The sequence below is a fragment of the Umbelopsis ramanniana genome (genome assembly GCF_025399195.1).
Source record: "Umbelopsis ramanniana AG unplaced genomic scaffold K450scaffold_72, whole genome shotgun sequence".
NCBI lineage: Eukaryota > Fungi > Mucoromycota > Umbelopsidomycetes > Umbelopsidales > Umbelopsidaceae > Umbelopsis > Umbelopsis ramanniana.
In genome coordinates, this window is record NW_026252158.1 from 1 (window position 1) to 17,624 (window position 17,624).

At 42.4% G+C, this 17,624-nt stretch overlaps 6 protein-coding genes across 6 annotated transcripts; 1 reads left to right on the plus strand and 5 right to left on the minus strand.

Moving 5' to 3' along the window:
* Window positions 1-3,014: 3,014 nt before the first annotated feature.
* On the minus strand, window positions 3,015-5,536 carry K450DRAFT_258577 (uncharacterized protein). Its single transcript, XM_051591863.1, has 6 exons — window positions 5,434-5,536; window positions 5,325-5,359; window positions 4,657-5,246; window positions 4,518-4,556; window positions 3,547-4,438; window positions 3,015-3,411 (listed from the first exon to the last, which is right to left on the minus strand). Exons 1-6 carry the CDS (start codon window positions 5,512-5,514, stop codon window positions 3,306-3,308), a joined length of 1,743 nt encoding a protein of 580 aa, XP_051441037.1. The 5' UTR covers window positions 5,515-5,536; the 3' UTR covers window positions 3,015-3,305.
* A 1,942-nt stretch (window positions 5,537-7,478) lies between these two features.
* On the minus strand, window positions 7,479-8,756 carry K450DRAFT_258583 (uncharacterized protein). Its single transcript, XM_051591864.1, has 2 exons — window positions 8,631-8,756; window positions 7,479-8,568 (listed from the first exon to the last, which is right to left on the minus strand). The coding sequence occupies exons 1-2, from the start codon at window positions 8,650-8,652 to the stop codon at window positions 7,727-7,729; spliced, it is 864 nt and encodes a 287-aa protein (XP_051441038.1). The 5' UTR covers window positions 8,653-8,756; the 3' UTR covers window positions 7,479-7,726.
* A 16-nt stretch (window positions 8,757-8,772) lies between these two features.
* Window positions 8,773-9,794, minus strand: K450DRAFT_258584 (uncharacterized protein). Its single transcript, XM_051591865.1, has 4 exons — window positions 9,636-9,794; window positions 9,149-9,283; window positions 8,941-9,072; window positions 8,773-8,825 (listed from the first exon to the last, which is right to left on the minus strand). Exons 1-4 carry the CDS (start codon window positions 9,744-9,746, stop codon window positions 8,823-8,825), a joined length of 381 nt encoding a protein of 126 aa, XP_051441039.1. The 5' UTR covers window positions 9,747-9,794; the 3' UTR covers window positions 8,773-8,822.
* A 38-nt stretch (window positions 9,795-9,832) lies between these two features.
* Window positions 9,833-13,404, minus strand: K450DRAFT_258587 (uncharacterized protein). The gene is made up of 5 exons (XM_051591866.1): window positions 12,741-13,404; window positions 12,441-12,628; window positions 10,678-12,371; window positions 10,384-10,605; window positions 9,833-10,305 (listed from the first exon to the last, which is right to left on the minus strand). Exons 1-5 carry the CDS (start codon window positions 13,258-13,260, stop codon window positions 9,927-9,929), a joined length of 3,003 nt encoding a protein of 1,000 aa, XP_051441040.1. The 5' UTR covers window positions 13,261-13,404; the 3' UTR covers window positions 9,833-9,926.
* Window positions 13,405-13,649: 245 nt separating this feature from the next.
* Window positions 13,650-16,415, plus strand: K450DRAFT_258594 (uncharacterized protein). Its single transcript, XM_051591867.1, has 12 exons — window positions 13,650-13,948; window positions 14,025-14,078; window positions 14,175-14,290; window positions 14,354-14,558; window positions 14,622-14,741; window positions 14,816-14,944; window positions 15,014-15,131; window positions 15,206-15,463; window positions 15,542-15,619; window positions 15,696-15,836; window positions 15,917-16,022; window positions 16,098-16,415. The coding sequence occupies exons 1-12, from the start codon at window positions 13,685-13,687 to the stop codon at window positions 16,306-16,308; spliced, it is 1,800 nt and encodes a 599-aa protein (XP_051441041.1). The 5' UTR covers window positions 13,650-13,684; the 3' UTR covers window positions 16,309-16,415.
* Window positions 16,415-17,621, minus strand: K450DRAFT_258596 (uncharacterized protein). The gene is made up of 2 exons (XM_051591868.1): window positions 17,125-17,621; window positions 16,415-17,055 (listed from the first exon to the last, which is right to left on the minus strand). The coding sequence occupies exons 1-2, from the start codon at window positions 17,287-17,289 to the stop codon at window positions 16,522-16,524; spliced, it is 699 nt and encodes a 232-aa protein (XP_051441042.1). The 5' UTR covers window positions 17,290-17,621; the 3' UTR covers window positions 16,415-16,521.
* Between the last annotated feature and the right edge of the window lie 3 nt (window positions 17,622-17,624).

Consider the following 17,624-nt stretch of genomic DNA (forward strand, 5'->3'; position numbering starts at 1 on the left):
TTGGCCAGCATGCTTAGGAGCCCAGATCACTTCTGTAGCATTGCGTAGCAGTGTTATGGGAGTGAAAGTCATCAACAAAGGGGTCATGGCAGCCTTAGAGCCATCTGATGAGACCTTTGGCATGGTCGAAACCCTCCTATTCTACCACCTCAAATAAGTTGCTCCATAAGAGTAGCATACAGATTAAACATACTGTTTCCTCCGTCCTTTGTATTATTTGAACAGATTTAAATATATCTAGAAAAGCTTTAAATCAATGACAGTCTACATAATATAAAGAATATATCATTACATTTTGCTTTCTATACGGTCTTAAGTGATGGGCATAAAGTGGTCCTCCGTTTTCTACTTTCCAGCCGAATTCATTCAAAAAGTTTGGTTCGTAGACTTAGTATTTGATTTACCTCATCTTTTGCCGTTTACTGCCGAATATCTTTTCAGAGTCGAGTGATACATATTGTTGCGTAACGTGAATGTATTAGCATGCATGGTGTTGGACGGCCACCCGGTAACTGTTGCTGTAAATGGTAGCTGTGCTAACGATCGACCGAACAGTAATCTATTTGAGTCAGGAAAAGAGGTTATAGAAAGCACTGATTATTAGTAGAGGAAGTGATGAGCAACTATAGGTTTTTGCTTTTATGCTTCAATGGCCATAGATGCAGTTGGTTAAATGATTTATCAGTGTTGCCTAAGAAATAGAACTGAAAGCCATACTTCCATGGGAAGTTGAATCTCTGCTTTCACGTTTCGGTCCGTTTGTAAAGTATAATTGAGTGCAACTGAGCGGAAGTCGTTAGGCAGTAAGTAAAGAGTACATCGTACTGTAGTGACCATAGTCACAACGTTTTACTAATCTCGGTGTTTGAGTCTACTACCAGTGGTATTACCCATTTTCTTGGGGTTTTCTTGACAACCCTCATGGTCGCTACTATGAAGCTCCAGGTGTAATTGAGACGAAGTATTAGGTAGCCGATTTTGATGTTTTTTTTTGGTGTACTGATGCCATCAATTTATCTTTGTATTGCGATGAGGTTTTTTATGCTACGCTTTCAGTTTGGTTGTATTCTAAACCCATTTTCCTACATGCATTCTAAGTGCGAGGTTTCTTTGAAATTACGTTTCTGCACTTTTTTTCCAAAGCACTCATTTTTAAAAAAGTAACTGGGAAAAGTAGATAGCTCTGTTCTCTTTCGAGTTAAAATAAGAAAAAATCAACAAAAGAATGAACAAGAGCATCACTTGATTCATCAAAGCCGTCTTGTCCCATTTTAATTCATATTTTTCTCTTGTAAACACAGCAAGATTGAATAAAAACGATTAGTATGTTTGGGTTCATCAATAATCCTCTCTTAATGAACATCGTTTGGAGCAAAATCTTGGCTGTTATGATAGCAAGTTAGTCTCATAGAAGAGCCACTAACTCAATCATTTGCTGTTCTGGCTATTGAAACGATCTGTACGTTTAATTGTTGAGGATACACTAATCTTGCTCCCAGACCGTTACAATAAGCATTTGATACTTTTTCGCAAACAGCAGCTGTTTCTACATAAACAAGAGCCTGCAGCTCAATGTGAAAACGATTTAGCTCGCCTTTCAATACAAGTTTGCTCGCAAGCATTTTGACAAGCATAATCACTAGTTCGTTATATTTTGTCAATTCTCATGGTAATATGTGACTCCAGTCCTTTGCGTTGACAAATAGTTTTGCTATTTCGACTGCCGATGAGAGTATAATGATGAGAAGTACAATTGATATGTAACATTCTGGAATAATGCAGTCTGGAAATAACACTCTCACACATCATCGTCTAAAGATTGGCTTATATTTCAACCATACGCATGGAAACAAACTGTGCTGAATTGACATTTTATCGTTTTTACCTTCCACTTGTTGACGTAGCTTGTGCACACACCCAGCTTCTTATATGGTAATTGAAATAGAAAGTACTGCATGTCAAAGCAAAGAGCCAGAGAAGGTATTTAAATATGTGGTTCTAACCATAGAGCGACTCTGCAAGCATAAAGATTTTTATATTTGTGACGTACGTACGACCGCTTACCAGGCGCGATCCATCAACGCTTCTTTCAGAACTTTTTGTTGCGAAAAAACGTTTTACATCCGAACTTCATGCTTTCTAGAATCAAAAAGTTTCCAGAGCGGTCCACAGTGCATATATTTTTGCATATCAATTTCGTTAGATATTAAGAACCATTCGTCAGTGAGTCAGATTCAAGAGAAGTTTTTGATGACATAGTCCGTTTGCACATCAGAAGACGAAGTCAATTAGCGGTATTTTCTTTGTGGTGAGCGCAAATTGTTGAAAGCGACTAGAGAATTTTAATGGCAAACATCACGTATTCAGTTTACTTTGAAGGTATCGCTTGTTTCGTCAGCCTAAAGCTCTGAAGTCATTTTCAAGTGTTGCAGAAACATGTTCTCTGCATGGGAATACAGTTTGACCTGCCGAAATGTTCAACTCTTTACATTTGCTGCTTCACTTTAACTATTTGTGAAAATGGAATAAGAAAGGTCTGAAATAACAGCGCAGGTGTTGGTTCCAATGTAAGCGTTTCGTTTGACGTCAGAAATTGCAGAGCGGCCAGTTGTGACTAGGCGCATGCCAACACAGACTGTAAAGTTTGTTTTCTTGACAACTGATAGCTTGGCATGTAATACTATATAGCTTAAATATTTATGCTCAATATTCTAAAATGAAAACCTCTTCGCAGCTTTTAACTCACTGTGATCCATTGGAAATTTTAAATTCAGTTACGCTGGTAGTTTGCTGGCCTTAGCCGAATCACGTGCCTGAGGTGTCATCTTGTTGCATAAATGTGTTTGAGAGCCATCTGGGCCAACTTTCAAGGTCATTTGGTTACAAAAACTTGCATATCCAGAGACAACCGCATCGAACATTCTTTACGATATATAAAAGTACACAGCAGCATAAGCTAAATTAGGATGCACCAATAAACGGCTCCATCTCGTCCGAAGTACCGAGGCAAAAAGTGGAAATAGACATTCATCATAATTGACAACCGATTCTAAGATGGTATCGCCAAAGTAATACGGCATATTTTTGAAAAACCAATGCTATTGCTAAAGATACAGTTGAAAGATGTTGAGCTAATTATACATGACATAGAGGAAGTCAACAGGAAAATTTTGGTATGTTCTACATTACATTAAACAATATGTGTTGCTCTTAACCAAACGACATGCCCCAGATCAATCTCTTATCCTGCTATCATGGGATCCGCATGAAGTTACGTTATGCCAGAGAGCTGCGTGTTCTCAAAGTCATTTGTAGCTGTTACCAGACCGCTTTTTGTCAAGCTCCGTTTGCCACATAAAATAATCACAGCGATATTCATTAGAGTCGGGACCATCCTGCGGTCCAACTGGCCTACATGTAAACGATATGTCAGATTCACATGAAGAGAAACGTAAAGAAGTTGTTGTTACGGTGAGGCGGGGAAACCATATTTGGATTTTTTTCTTTTTTTGAGGGGAGGGGAAGCGATTGACCTAACTGACTTACCTAGAGCAAAGATAGAATCGACGCCCGTGGTTCACTCCCTTTTTGTTTACCACAAACTCCTTACAGGGTTCTTTATGTACATTGCACGTTGGTACTTTTCGAGGAGTGAACAAGGCGTTCCACTGTGTCCCAGCCTTGACGGTCTGCTCATGTTGCTTCATCAGCTGTTCTATATCCACAAACTCTTCATCTTGCTTATGATCTATAGGTGGAGTGTATGTTTCCGCCACAGAAGGAGAATTATTATTGGAGCCGTCCGATATAGATGACGGCGTTGATGTGTTTTTCGTGGATGATCTGGTGAAGAAAGAGCTAAGCGATGACTGATTAGAGTCGACTGGGCTTTTCGCCTTTGACACCGATAATTTTTTCCGTTTCGTAGTGAAGTACTCGGTCTTCCCTGTTGCAACGGAATTTGTGGCATGTTCTTGTGTCAAAGTATCCAGATTGGAGACTTGCGTTGACAGTACGATTGGTATGGCTGGGGAATCAGTTTTAGGAACACCTACAGTCTGACTGGTACAATCAGTCTCGCTGCTGTCAACATTAGACATCTGGCTAGCTATCGTAGAGGCTTGACTTGCAAGGGAGGCCAGATCATCATCAGCAGGTCGCTTGGCTGAGAAAAAATTAGATAGTTTTTTCTGCTTGTTTGAGTACTCTTCAAAGTTCACAGCAGCAATTTGGCATGGATCGCTGCATATGTCTGAAGTCAAATGGTCACGAATATGATCAGCCATTTTGGTGCCTACAGGATCACATTTTTCGATGACATCGTGAAAATCGGCATAAACAGGGCAATGATCACTACCACGAAAGTCGGGCTGTATGTCGGAATATTTAAACCAGGGCTCTAAACCCTTCGATGCCAAAACATAGTCAATCCGTGTTCCTGTTTGTCAAAATAGAATTTGTCAGGGCCAACCCTTGTCATTAGAAAAGGCTGCAAAAATAAACATTACGACACTTGCCATAATTTGAAGCCCTTGCATCGATTTTGGTATTCCAGCCTGACACATTTAGATAAAAATAAAAAGATGTTATCACCTATGCACAATGGTGTAATAACACCTAATCTAAACTCGACAACTCCTTATCTTATCAACTTACAAGTAAACATGCCTTTCCTTGTGGGGTGATAATATCTTGTCATATCAACCATCGGACCCTTGGGAAACAAAAAATCATCAACCCAGCGTCTTCCAGGCACATCTTGAAAGTTGGATATGCCCCATTCTTTCATATTATTCTTTGGATCGCAACAGTCGATTTCTCGGTGCATAGCATTCACATCACCTGCTATGATGACTTGTTTTCCTTGGCGCAGTAGCTGCTCAGCCCGTTCCTGCACACACTGGTGGTAGTCCATCTTGTACATCCGGCGTTCCTCGCTTGCATCGTTGGGAAAATAAATGCAGAACAAGACGAACAGTTCAAATTCTAAAACAACACAGCGGCCTTCTGCATCGAGCACCATGGAGTCAGTTGCTATTGCGAGTGACGGCTCAAATGTTTCATGTTGCGTCCAATAGCCTGTAATTCCTTCTTCAGCTGAGATTGGTTTGAGCGGTTGCCGAACATAGACTGCAACCCCGGAATAGCCGTGTTTAGACCGTGAGAAGGAAAAATAAGCATCGTAGCCATCCACAATAGCAAATTCCTTTGTGACTTTGGTTCGTCGACACTTTATCTCCTGTAAGCTGTAAAGGAACGAGTGAGTGATTGATTGACGTCATGTCAATTAAAACCATGACTTTATCTAAAGAGCTTATGCGTACCATATGATATCTGCGTCCAGCGCGTCAAGTAACACCTGTCATTTTGGGTTGGGTTGGACATTTGAGTGTCAAATTTGGGAATTGTTTTCAGTGGGGCATGTTCGCTTACCTTGAACTTCTTTGATTCGCACCACGGATGGTATTGCAAGATTGTAGAGATGCCGTTAATGTTCCATGTGACAATGCGCATCGAAGTTAGCTTAGTGAGCAAGGAGGCTCCGCAGTTGATCGCCTGCTGGAAAAGGCAGTTCAGATCCTAGCATTTGATTGGCCAAAGATAGCAGCCGGGTGAGGAATCATTTGGTGGACAAAAAAATATTTCTTATCTTTTGCCAACCAAAAAGCTTTCCGATCAATTTTATCTCTTTCATCTCTTCTCTTTTCATATTCTCTCCGCCTTTATGCAATCGGTCGATAATTCACAGCAACAAGAAGGCTTCAACTCATTCTTACAATTCATTCGTCCTTCAACTCACCGTTCTCAGCATGGTCTTCACATTGATACCAACTCTCTGGGTATCAATTTCACATCCGATTCTCGCCGAAGGTCCATGGATGAAGACAAAGCCTATGGCAGTATCTACAAAGAACTAAGCTTCCCACACGATAGACACCCACAGGCAACTGAAGAAATTTCAAACTATCCACGGCTACCAGACCTTTCTCCCTCTTCGTCTGCATCGTCTGTCACTTCCAACAATGAAGCTGGCCACTCTCACACTTTATTGTCTCCCATACCTGCCCGTCACCAACGACAACTCACCAGCCCTGGTATTGCTACAAGACGATGCGAGATTATCCGCCGCTCAAATACCTTGCCTTCCTCACACCCTGTCGTCTCTCCCATTGGCGTATCAGCCTCCTCATGGGGAAATGCAAAGTCTCCTGCCGCCTCATTTTTGTCCAGCTTTGCTTCACCTGCCGAACCCACCTATGAGTTTGATGGTGATGAAATTGGAGACTATGTCCTTGGCAAAACCATCGGCCACGGAGGTTTTTCCTCAGTTCGTGAAGGTTTTCGTATATCGGATGGCAAAAAAGTAGCCATCAAAATCACCAACAAAACCGTGGAGATCAATGAGCGCGAAAATCAACGTGTACAAATCCGTTTGGAGAGAGAAATTGCTATTTGGAAGTCACTGGAACATCCCAATATTGTTCAATACATTGATGCATTGGAGACAGATTACGCAACCTATGTTGTATCGGAATACTGCCCTAACGGCAATCTGTTGGATATGCTCATTCGTTCAAACGACACTCACAAATTGACAGAAGATATGGCACGGCCTCTTATCATCCAACTCTGTTCCGCTTTAGCCTATCTTCATGATACAGTTAAAGTATGCCACAGAGACATCAAACTAGAAAATGTCTTGTTTGATGAGCATGGGACCCTCAAGCTTTGTGATTTCGGACTTTCCGAATACCAAAACCCTACCCATGCTACTCATTCTCCAGGCAGCCCGTTTGCTGAATTTGACGATGGTGAAGATAGTTCAGCCGGTGGCTCACTTGCCTACACAGCACCAGAGCAACTTACTCAGCAACAAGCTGTGAGATGTCCGTCGGCTGATATTTGGTCGCTGGGCGTCTGCTTGTATACACTGATAGCTGGTCGCCTTCCATTTGTGGACGAATACAGACCTAGAGTGCAACAGCAAATCAAAACTGGTCAATATACCATGCCTGAAAATATCTCTCCCCAACTGGAAGAACTGCTTGGACAATGTTTCAACCTCAACCCTGACTTGCGACCCACCGCCAACGATATCCTGATAAGCGACTGGTGCGCTATGTAAATCCCTGCTGTGTACACTTTTCGACGTTGGTTTCGCTCCCTCCCCTTTTGTATATATTCTTTTGTTAACACCACCTCTATACATATTGCCCATGGATAATAACTCCATTATTCTCTCAGTGTTATCTTTTGTTTTCGGAGATGTATTATCCACTTTGTACTTTATTCATTAACCACTCTTTTTCCCTCAAACCATTCAAAAACATATTATATCCGTTCGGATGCGGGATGTCAATTTTTAACTGAATAAAAAAAAATTTCCTTCTTGAAGACACCTCTTTGCATAACCAGAGTGTTTCGGTTCAATAAATAGAAGATTGCAATATAAGGATTTTTTAATATCCCTCCCCCAAACCCCCTTCCTTTATTTTGCATATCCATCGCTGATAAGATGTTATGATTTGGGCTGACGATCGGAGCCCTCAGATGAACGGTGACCCATTATGCCGAGTGGCTGCTGCACAGACCACCACTGTGTCATCGTGGTCTGCATATTTTCAAGGTGTGATTTTTACTATATGTCTTCAAATAAGTTAATAATAAAAAAATAGCAAGTGTACATCTGTTATGTATCTACTTTGGGGGTCAGGCAAAATAGTTTCTAAGGTCTAGGGCGATGGAAAGGAGGAGCTGCGATGGATAACTGTTGACGGTCAAAGTAGTGTACGGCATCAACGTAGCTTTCCAAGCCACCAACATCGATTCTTCCAGAGATAGTATGCGTCTGGATTGGAAAACGTGGCCAGAGGTATGCTAAGAATTTACCAGTTGCGTCGTAGTCCGAAAGGCCAGCGTTGCGCGCATGACAGTCGTTCAAAAAGTCTTGCAGTAAATTAAGTGATTGTTGGTGGAATAAATAGAAGCAAGGGCAAGCCAGTCTTGAGCTGGTTTCAGACGGTTGAGGTTTCTCAACAAAACCAGTGACGGTACCTTCCTTGTTGATCTCCATGATACCAACTTTGTGAACGGTTTCATTGGGGACTTCATACGTAGTGACAAGGCAAGCACGTTCCTTCTTGCGGAAGTCAGCCAAAAATTCAGCCAAATCAAAATCATGAAGGAAGAGAGTGTCGCCACCAATGACAAGCACATGATCGCCGTTGAGGTTGAATCGCTTGACACCTTCCAGGATATCAGGTACAGCACCCAGTCTCGTTTCATTGGATGTGGTGCCGTCACTTGCAATATTGTCGCCAGGAACATTGTTTCGCTTTGCCCACTCGACAAAGGCATCATAGCAAGCAGCGTTGGTAATAACATGAACTGAGCTAGAGGGAATCCCGTTCTTGGCTAAAAGATGAAGCCAGTGTGTAATAAGAGCATCTTGTGCTCCAAGTGGTAAAAGTGCTTTTGGTACTCCAACGAGATGACGGTATTTGCCAGTCTTGTCAGCCAAGAGATCTCGTTGTAACCGAGTACCATATCCGGCACCCATGATGAGGACTAGCAAGGAACATTAGGAATTTCGAAACCAATGTGGAAAGAGATGAGGAGGATATGGCTACCTTTAACGTTTTCTACGGCCATGGTGGTATAATCTAGAATAGCTGAAGCAATCTCGAACCTGGAACCTCACCCGCTATAAGACTATAAATCTAGTTTTTCAATACCCGCTGTTATCACCGATAACCCCACCCAAATAGAACAAACATGTCAACGTTGCGAACAAACTGGTTTATATAGGAATCATGATTTGATTACTAAACGATGCATAATATCAAACAAATATATGCCGATGTCGAGAGTAATATAAGGAAGATGGTTGAGTCAGATAAATGTCTCTGGTATACTATAAAAAATCATCGGGTCACTTACGTAGTTGACAGAGATCAAGTAGTCAGCAAGGCCTTCAACGACCTTGGTAGCATTTCCGGGAGTGACCTTGTCGTCGTAAAGTCCAATAAGGACGGCTTGTGTAGTCTTGACAATAACAACACCATCATTGCCCTGGTGGAAAGAAATAGAATGGAAGGCTTAGATCACCATACTGGAAATAGTAGCCGCCAAAGCATGTAATACTAACCTTCTTTCCATAGATAGAGCGGTCATCCGAGCGCAAGAACAAATACTTCACACCGTTGACGCGGAGACCGTTGGCCTGAAGGACAGCGGGATCGCTGAAACCTTGGTTGATAGTTTGAAGTTCAGCGGCAGAGACCTATTGATACCGAGGCGAAATCAAAGACATAGAAGGAATCAGTACATGGTGATGAAGAAAATAAAAAATGATTTGAGTAAATGACCCCAGGACGATGCTCAAAAGGTTGGAGGTGTGCAGTCGTAGCTAGCTGGCTGCCTGACGTTTATGCAAACTAGGCGAACCGCGATGCTCAGCCGCGATTCAAAGATCGATCGTCCAAGAAGATGACAATAACCTCAAAAGCTCACGAGAGCCTTCAACCTTTTGTAAACGTCCGATATTTTTGAAGCCACGGACACACCTCGTCATAACGACGAGCATCTCACAGCGCCACGAGAGATGATAAATAGGACTAAGGGTGAATACTTACGTTGAAGTTGGGGGAAGCAGCCCATTGACCACCCTGAACACCATAGATACCGGCTTGGGTGATTTGGCCGCTGCCAATAAGGTTGGAATCGACGTAAGCTTGCCAAGACATGATGAATCAATGAAAGAAAAACTGTGAACTGCAGGCTGTCGAGGCCGGGTATGCTTTGTATAATTTTACAGTACGGGTTTTGAAGCGCGAAAAGTGACTTTTTTGCGTCAGCTGGAAATTGAAATTCCGCATGCCCTCGGCTATAGCAAAGTGTATCTTTTATTACAAAAACTAATGAATCTATCGTCGTCCTCCCTTCTTTCCCTTCTTGCTGTGGCGAGCATTCTTTTCACGGCGCTGTTCCTTCATAGCGCGGTCCCTTCTGATCTGATCAGTTCCCTTCAGTTCGTTGCGAGCGTTCTTCATAGTGCCTACTCGCTTGGTACCCAAAGCTCCCTTCTTGCTAGGTCGTGAATCAGTAGTAGGATCTTCTTGCTCTTGTCGCTTTCTCTTCTTCAATTTATTTTCATAATCCATTGCTTTTGGATCCAAAGGTTTGGCTTCTTGGGTTGCTGTGTGTCTATAACGCTTTTGTCCCATTTTGTTTTTGGCCGTGGAAAGTTCTTGCTCACCAGCGCGTGGGATGGCCAATTTGGTCTTCTTACTCCAGTCATCAAATCTATAATAGACGAATGAGTCAACAATGGTTTGGTAAACAAAAAGTGAACGGTACTGCCAAATCGAAACGATCTTTTACCTTCCACTCTTGAAACTGGCTGAGATCAACGCTCCACTTTCTGTTCGAATCATCTTCTTGTTGTCTGAACCTATACCAGTGCCTTGGACGAATTTCTTTTTCTTTGAATCCCATCTCAACTGGTTCTTCTTCTGGGTCATCGTCTCACGCTCGTCACCAACAAGGTCCAAACTAGCCTTTGCAGCTTGTTCCGCAAAGTTTCCAGAGGAATTCATCGAGTATCTAGAAATTCAATCATTAACGTTAGTCAAAGGAAAGCTTTGGTAGCATTCAAGATCATGGTTGTCTACTCACCCCTTCTCTGTGTTAGCATCAGCTTGAGTATATGACATATAGAATTCTGAATCCTTATAGCTAGCTGGCTTCTTGCTCTTGTTGCTTGGGGTGGCAGGCTGAAACTTTCGGACAGGCTTTTCATCCGTCATCTTGAAAGTGTTCATCAATTCCTCATCATCAACGTCGCCTCCAAGGTTAACATGGGTATCTGCTTCGTCGCCATTATTTTCTGGGCCCGTAAAAGTATCCAACACGTTCTGAGTCTTCTCCGCTTGTCGGGATTTGTGCGCATCAATGACCTTGGAGACAGCCTTGCGGCGTGAGCGCATGATCATTGTAGCTTCTGAAGTCTTTCTGGTTCCTCTCTGACCAACCTCGAAAATGGTTTCTTGTGGTCTGAAGTTGGTGATAGACGAGAGTAAGGCTGACCGAGATTGCTGAGATGCAGTATTCAAGTCGTGAACTACCAAAGGATGTGGATCTTTGATATTCAAAGACTTCAAAAGTTCTTTGGCTCGTGTATAACTCTCAGCAGCTGCACTAGGGCGTGTTCGGCAGTACAGTTTGTAACCATTGATGGCAGTTTGCTGGTGTCCTGTCAGCTCAGCATCTGCAGCAACACGAGATCGCACCCATTCGGAGTCATCATCGATAAGCTCGCGTGGTACACTTCCCATTATGATATCGCTAGTAAAGTCGTATCCCTTTTCGTTGGCTTCAGTATTTCCACACACGAGTTTGCGAGACAAAAAGAGTTGGAGATCCATAAGGTAAGGAAGTTCCTCTGGAGTAATGAGAGAGTATGCCCAACCACGACGACCAGCACGAGCAGCACGACCAACACGATGAATAAACACCTTTGATGAATCGACAAAGTCATAGTTAATGACGTTCTCCAAAATAGGAATATCAATACCACGAGCAGCAACGTCTGTGACAACCATGATATTGGAGATTCCGTTACGGAAGTTGTTAATCTGAATGTGACGAGCGGTTTGATCCAGTGTACCGTAGACATATGAAACTTGATATCCTACCAACATCAGCAAATTGGCAAGATATTCGACATGATGCTTAGTGGAAGCGAAAACAATGGTCTGATGAAGGTCTCCCATATTGACTGGCTTCTTGAACTTCTTCTTTTTCTTATCCTGTTCAGCATTCGTATCGGCAGCATAAGGTGTGGTTTTCGAAAGCTTGATAACATTTCGAAGGATATAGAGCAGCGCTGCTTCCTTTTCCTGTTGCTTGATGTTGAAGAAAGCCATTTCAAGATCTTTGCTGATCTTGGTATCCACATCTAAACGTACCAATGTAGGATCCTGAAGACCAGCTTTGGCAAAGTCAACGAGAAGCTTAGGAAGTGTGGCGGAAAACAAAAGTGTTTGTCTGCTTTGAGGAAGACGAGACAAAATTTCATGGAGCTGAACAGCGAAACCCATTTCGAACAAACGATCGGCTTCATCAAAAACAACATATTCCACAGTCTTGATATCGAGATTCATTTCAACAATAAGATGGAGCAATCTTCCTGGTGTAGCAATGATGATGTCGGGATTGGACGCAATCATGGAGAACTGTTCTTCCAAACTATCACCACCGACAATAATACAGCTTCTGAGGTCCGTGTACTTTCCAAGTTCCTTGGCAACCTTCTGCGTCTGCAGAGCAAGTTCACGAGATGGTGATAAGACGATTGCACGGGCGCCAACCTGATATCAATCAATGATGATTAGCTATCCATAAACACTACAATACGATTACATGGAGCATACACAAACCTTAGCTGAATGCGTTTTAAGTTTTTCCAGCATTGGAATAAGGAAGGCAGCTGTTTTTCCTGAACCTGTTCTTGCCATTCCGACGACATCGTTTCCTTCCATGATGATAGGTACGCACTTGCGCTGAATTGGTGTTGGTACCTTGAAACCCTTGTGAGAGATGGCTTTAAAGACATTTTGGCTCAAACCTGCAGTGCATGAAGTTAGTAAGCGAGAAATCAAAGTGTTATTGAGCTATGATATATATATATATCAACTCATCGTAAAAAAGCCATAAAATCGGTATATCTTGATACTGACCCATAGACTGGAAACCACCAGACTTCTTCTTCTTGCGATTGGCATTCAAGTTCTCAGCGGCAATAAACTTGTCATCGTCATCAGAGTTATCCGAATCTTGACCTTCTCCGTCTACAACATCATCACCATCCTCATTATGTTCCAGATCTCCTTTAGCTGACTTGGTACCGGCGGATCCAAACATGTCGACAGCACCATCGTCGTCGGAGTCGTCATCCGAGTTGTAATCAGTGTTCGCAGCATTGCTTCCAGTGGATTTCGAGGGTTTGGTCGTATTGTTGGGTACGACTTCAAATTCGGAGTCTTCATCATCTTCTTCGGTTTTCTTGGTCTTTTTGTTATATCGTTTTGCTTGAAATTCCTTCTTTTTCGCCTTTGTGGTTGACATGGGCTTTTCGTCAACATTCTTCTTCCCGAACTTGGATCCATGTTGCTTTCCCTTACTGAAAGGCTTCTTTTCGTCGTCCTTGAAGGAAGTTACCTTTCCTTTCTTTGTGGGCACTTTTCTTTTAGCTGCCATGACCGAGTTGAACAGAGAACTATATACTGCACTTTTTCAGGTTCTACTGCAGCAGGTTTTTGCAAAATCTGAAATTTTGCCCGCTTCAGTAGAAACAGTCACAATAGCCAGTCACAGCTTTGGCTTGTCGTTTTCAAAGCATGGTAAGTAACTGTTCTTCTGCCAATAACCATTGAAAATAACTAAGCATAGTTCAGGAGCATTGATATATCCACCTGTCGGCTTCTGCCATATGTATTTGACTTACAATTGTCCAATACACTTGACAAAATTGATATTTAGTAGCTTCAGTTGAAGGTGTATTTTAATATGCGAGAAATTTCATACAGCAGCGAATTTAGGCAGCTTTTTAGTATCTCGTTGCGTTCAACGGTATGACCAAGTCTCTACGCAGAACCCCAATTTCTTTTGTGGTCGTCTGGGCATGGATCAAATTCTTTCGGTCGTCCAAACTCTCGCTTGTGATTGGGTTGCTTTGATTGATGTTCCATTTATGGACAAGTGTAGACTCCGAACGGTAAACTGGACTTTTGGTCGTGCCTTTCTCCCATTCATGATGAACGACGACTATACTAAAAAGTCTGGCGAAATGATGGTCGACGAACCATTAGAAGCGCTTCCAGTCTATGGTGCTGAAAAAGATGCACAACATACCCTGGAGCTAATCGGGAGGCTTTCTGATCTAGATGTAAGGACTTTTTTTTTTGGTTCTGCGGGTGAGCTCAGTCACCTAAAAGCTTACTTATGCAAACTTATTAAAATAGAGTGGTCTCCACTGCCTACTGGACAAAGTAAAGCAAGACATGCAATCAACAAAGGTATGTAGATTGGCAAAAATCATTTCTTCCCAGCGTAGACTGCAAACTTGAGATCGTTGTTGATCATATGGATTACCGCTAACACTCGCTGTGTAGGACGCTATGATGTTCCTGAAAAAACGTGCAGCATTGGAGGAGGAATATGGAAAACAGATGACGAAATTAGCACAATCTATGGCCGAGTCTTTTGAAAAGGCTCACCCTCGAGCTGGGTCAGTTCATTTTAGCATGAATAACAAGCTGCGCAGACAAAACAATTAACGATGATAATGTAGATCGTATGGAGACGCATGGACTTCTATCCTCAAAGTGCATGAGAAAATTGGGGAGCAGCACGTCAAGTTCTCAACGGACATTACTGAAGTTGCTGATGACTTGCAACTCCTATTTAAAGATACCGAAAAGAGCCGGAAGCAAGCCAAGGAGCAAGGTTTACGTCATGAGAGATTGGTGTCTGACGCTGACTTGGCACTTGAAAAGGTATTTTTTGGAGGAAAAAAGGAATTGAAATCCTAGAAAAGTTAACTAAAATGTGCTCTGTAGGCGAAACAAAAGTACGAGCTGCATAGTGAGCAATGGGAGCAATCTATCTTGTTGAAGAATAACGAGCCGTCACAAATGACCAAAAAGGCTCTTTTCAAGAGCAACAAGACTCAGGCCCAGGTTAGTTTGCTAAACACGAGTCTGTTTGATATTACCAGTCGTTTGTGACCATTTCTCTACTGCTTTCAATGTAGTTGGACAGAACAGAGGAAGAAGCCAGAGCCAAAGCTGCTGCTTCCGATCAGACCTACCGCCAACAACTCAATATTACCAATGCGACACGCGCAGAGTACTTTAAAACGCATTTACCCAATTCTCTGACTGTAAGTTGATTGACGGCATGGTGGGTCGGTTACATCGACGATTACTTAGACGTTATGGTGTTTTTACAGAACTTAAAGTCCATCGGGGATGAATGCAATGTGGCTTTGAGATATCAGCTGGCTCGATATGCCTACATTTACGAACAAGCTCTGACAGCTGACGGTTATGCACTGGACAATGACGATGGTACTAGGAGACGCTCAATATAGGTGCGGGGCAATGCGATTTGGTTTATTCATTACATTTGTTTTTCTGTATAGGTCTGGGCTTACGGTCGCTGACAGAAAAAATTGACAAGGACTCTGATCTTGAGGATTATATCAAACAATATGGCGGCAGAACTAGTCGAACGCAAAAGAACGAGATACCCTATAAAGAATACAGCATGTCCAAGACTGCTAAGTCGGTTTTGAACCCTAATCCAGTATTTGGTGTTGATTTGGCCATACTGATGGAGAGAGACCGAGAAGAAGTACCCGTAATCTTGAGAAAATGCGCAGAGGCTGTTGAGACCTATGGTAAGGCATTGAATGCATAACGATGCCGTCATTTTCTTCCATCGTGCCGTTACTAACGTCTGGCGATACGCTCTGTAGGTCTTAATACTGTTGGCATATACCGAGTGTCTGGTACTAATACCCAAATCCAAAAGCTTAAAAGTGCTTTTGACAGAGGTAAAACTGAAGTTGATATGTATTCCTGTGTACTGCTGTTACATTTTTCTCATCAATCTTCTCTTCCGAATTTTAGACTGCAGAAATGTTAACCTTAACGCCGAAGAGAATGTCTCTGATATCAACAATATAACCAGTGTGTTGAAACTTTGGTTCAGAGAGCTGCCAGATCCACTCTTTCCTCGTGCGGCATACCAGCACTTCTTAAATGCTGCAAGTAAGTCTGATAGCTTTTGAAACCCAATTGCAGGAGGATGAACGAACCACGGTTTTTAACCTCTTACTTTTACCATATAGAAATTGATGATGAGCGTATGCGTGTTCTCGGACTTCATAGTATCATCAACGATCTTCCAGATGCCAACTATGCTACTCTGAAGTTTATGATGAATCATTTAGACAGGTGCGTAATTGATATTGGGTGCGAGTGTTGATTCTCATCTAGATAATTTTAAAACTTACCATCCTATCCCTATAGAGTTCAACAATCTCAAAGACATAACAAGATGGGCATTTCCAATTTGGCCACCATTTTCGGACTGACTTTGATGGGCAACGACACTCCGTCTGTAGCGCCTGTCAATATTCAAGCAGAGTCTCTAAAGCTCGCTGAGACTCAATGGCAAGTTCGAGTCGTGCAAACGATTCTTGAAAACTACCGAGTGATATTTGAGCCTGATGACGAGTAGAGTACATTTCAATCCTTATTACCAACGTTACTCTAAAATTCTACTGTTATTGCCTAATTGATTTTTTATACATGTAATGGAGAAATAAACTATGAAAGAAAAATCATACTATGAAACAAAATGCTATATGAATGGGTCATGCAATGCCCTCCTATACATGGCGCTATAATTTACAAAAGTTCGATACTGTACATGTATGTGACATGGCAAGTGCTACTCTGGGTCATCCAGTAGGCTATCCAATGTCGGAAATAGACATGACTTGTCGATGTCGATATTGAGATATTCTTCCAGCATGGCAGCCACTTTCTTTGCACATACGACTATAGCGGTCACCATGAAGTATCTTCCATCAGGAGGGGGTCCAGTAACCGTTTGAAAAACCGTTTTCTTTTCGCGCCACCGGAATAGCTTCATGCTGTTCATATCAATGTCCTGCTCATTAACAAATTCAATCTTCATATCGAAAAACCCATTGTTGGAATGTACGTCTGTCGTGTTGTACACCGTAGCCCAGTCCACATAAAACGGTTCCATGCAACTTGTTGTAAATGATAGAACAACTTCCATATCGAAATTAGAAGTGCAGTCAGCGTTTAGCTGAAAAATGGGCTGCTGAGATACATGATGATTCGATTTCGTTTCATCAGGCAACGCTATGAGATTGGAGATGAAAGCGCTGTGTTGGACGTCAAATACACGTTTCCCTAATTTAATATACGTTTTCCTGCATTCTTTATAGTCAAGCTATCGAACGAATTATTTTAAAAAAAGCGTAATTTTTTTGATTTACTAGCGTTACAAAAGCAGCCTTACCTGAAAGTTGAGCCATGGTGCTGAGCACAAGCGATTGAGCCTTTTGTTGATCACTTCTCGAGAAACTGAATTCCATTGACGACAAGTTAATGCAGAATTGCTGGAGATGTCAGTAATGGAAAGGTATTGCAGTATGAGGTGGATTATATCGTCTGGTAAGGTCATGAACACAGTGGGCTGCCAAAAGTGGCGAGGCCCTTTGTACCAGTCACGAAGTCAGCCTGTTCTGGAACCCAGCTGCAGAAGCGCACCTTTGCCATGGCCACTTATGGTGAAGAGGTCGAGATCTTGTTTGATACGCACGCAGGATTGCGCTCATCGCATTCCCCTCTACTGATGCCCGACGATTTGCATACCTCAGAGATGCTAAGCAGCAGCAGCAGCGATCCTATAGCGGAGATTCACTCTACCACAAATCAAGATCTGAAAGACGAACAGCAAAAGCCGAGCAGTGTAGGTCTTGGACTCAGTTTCAATAACGAAAGCCGCTATCAAAGGTA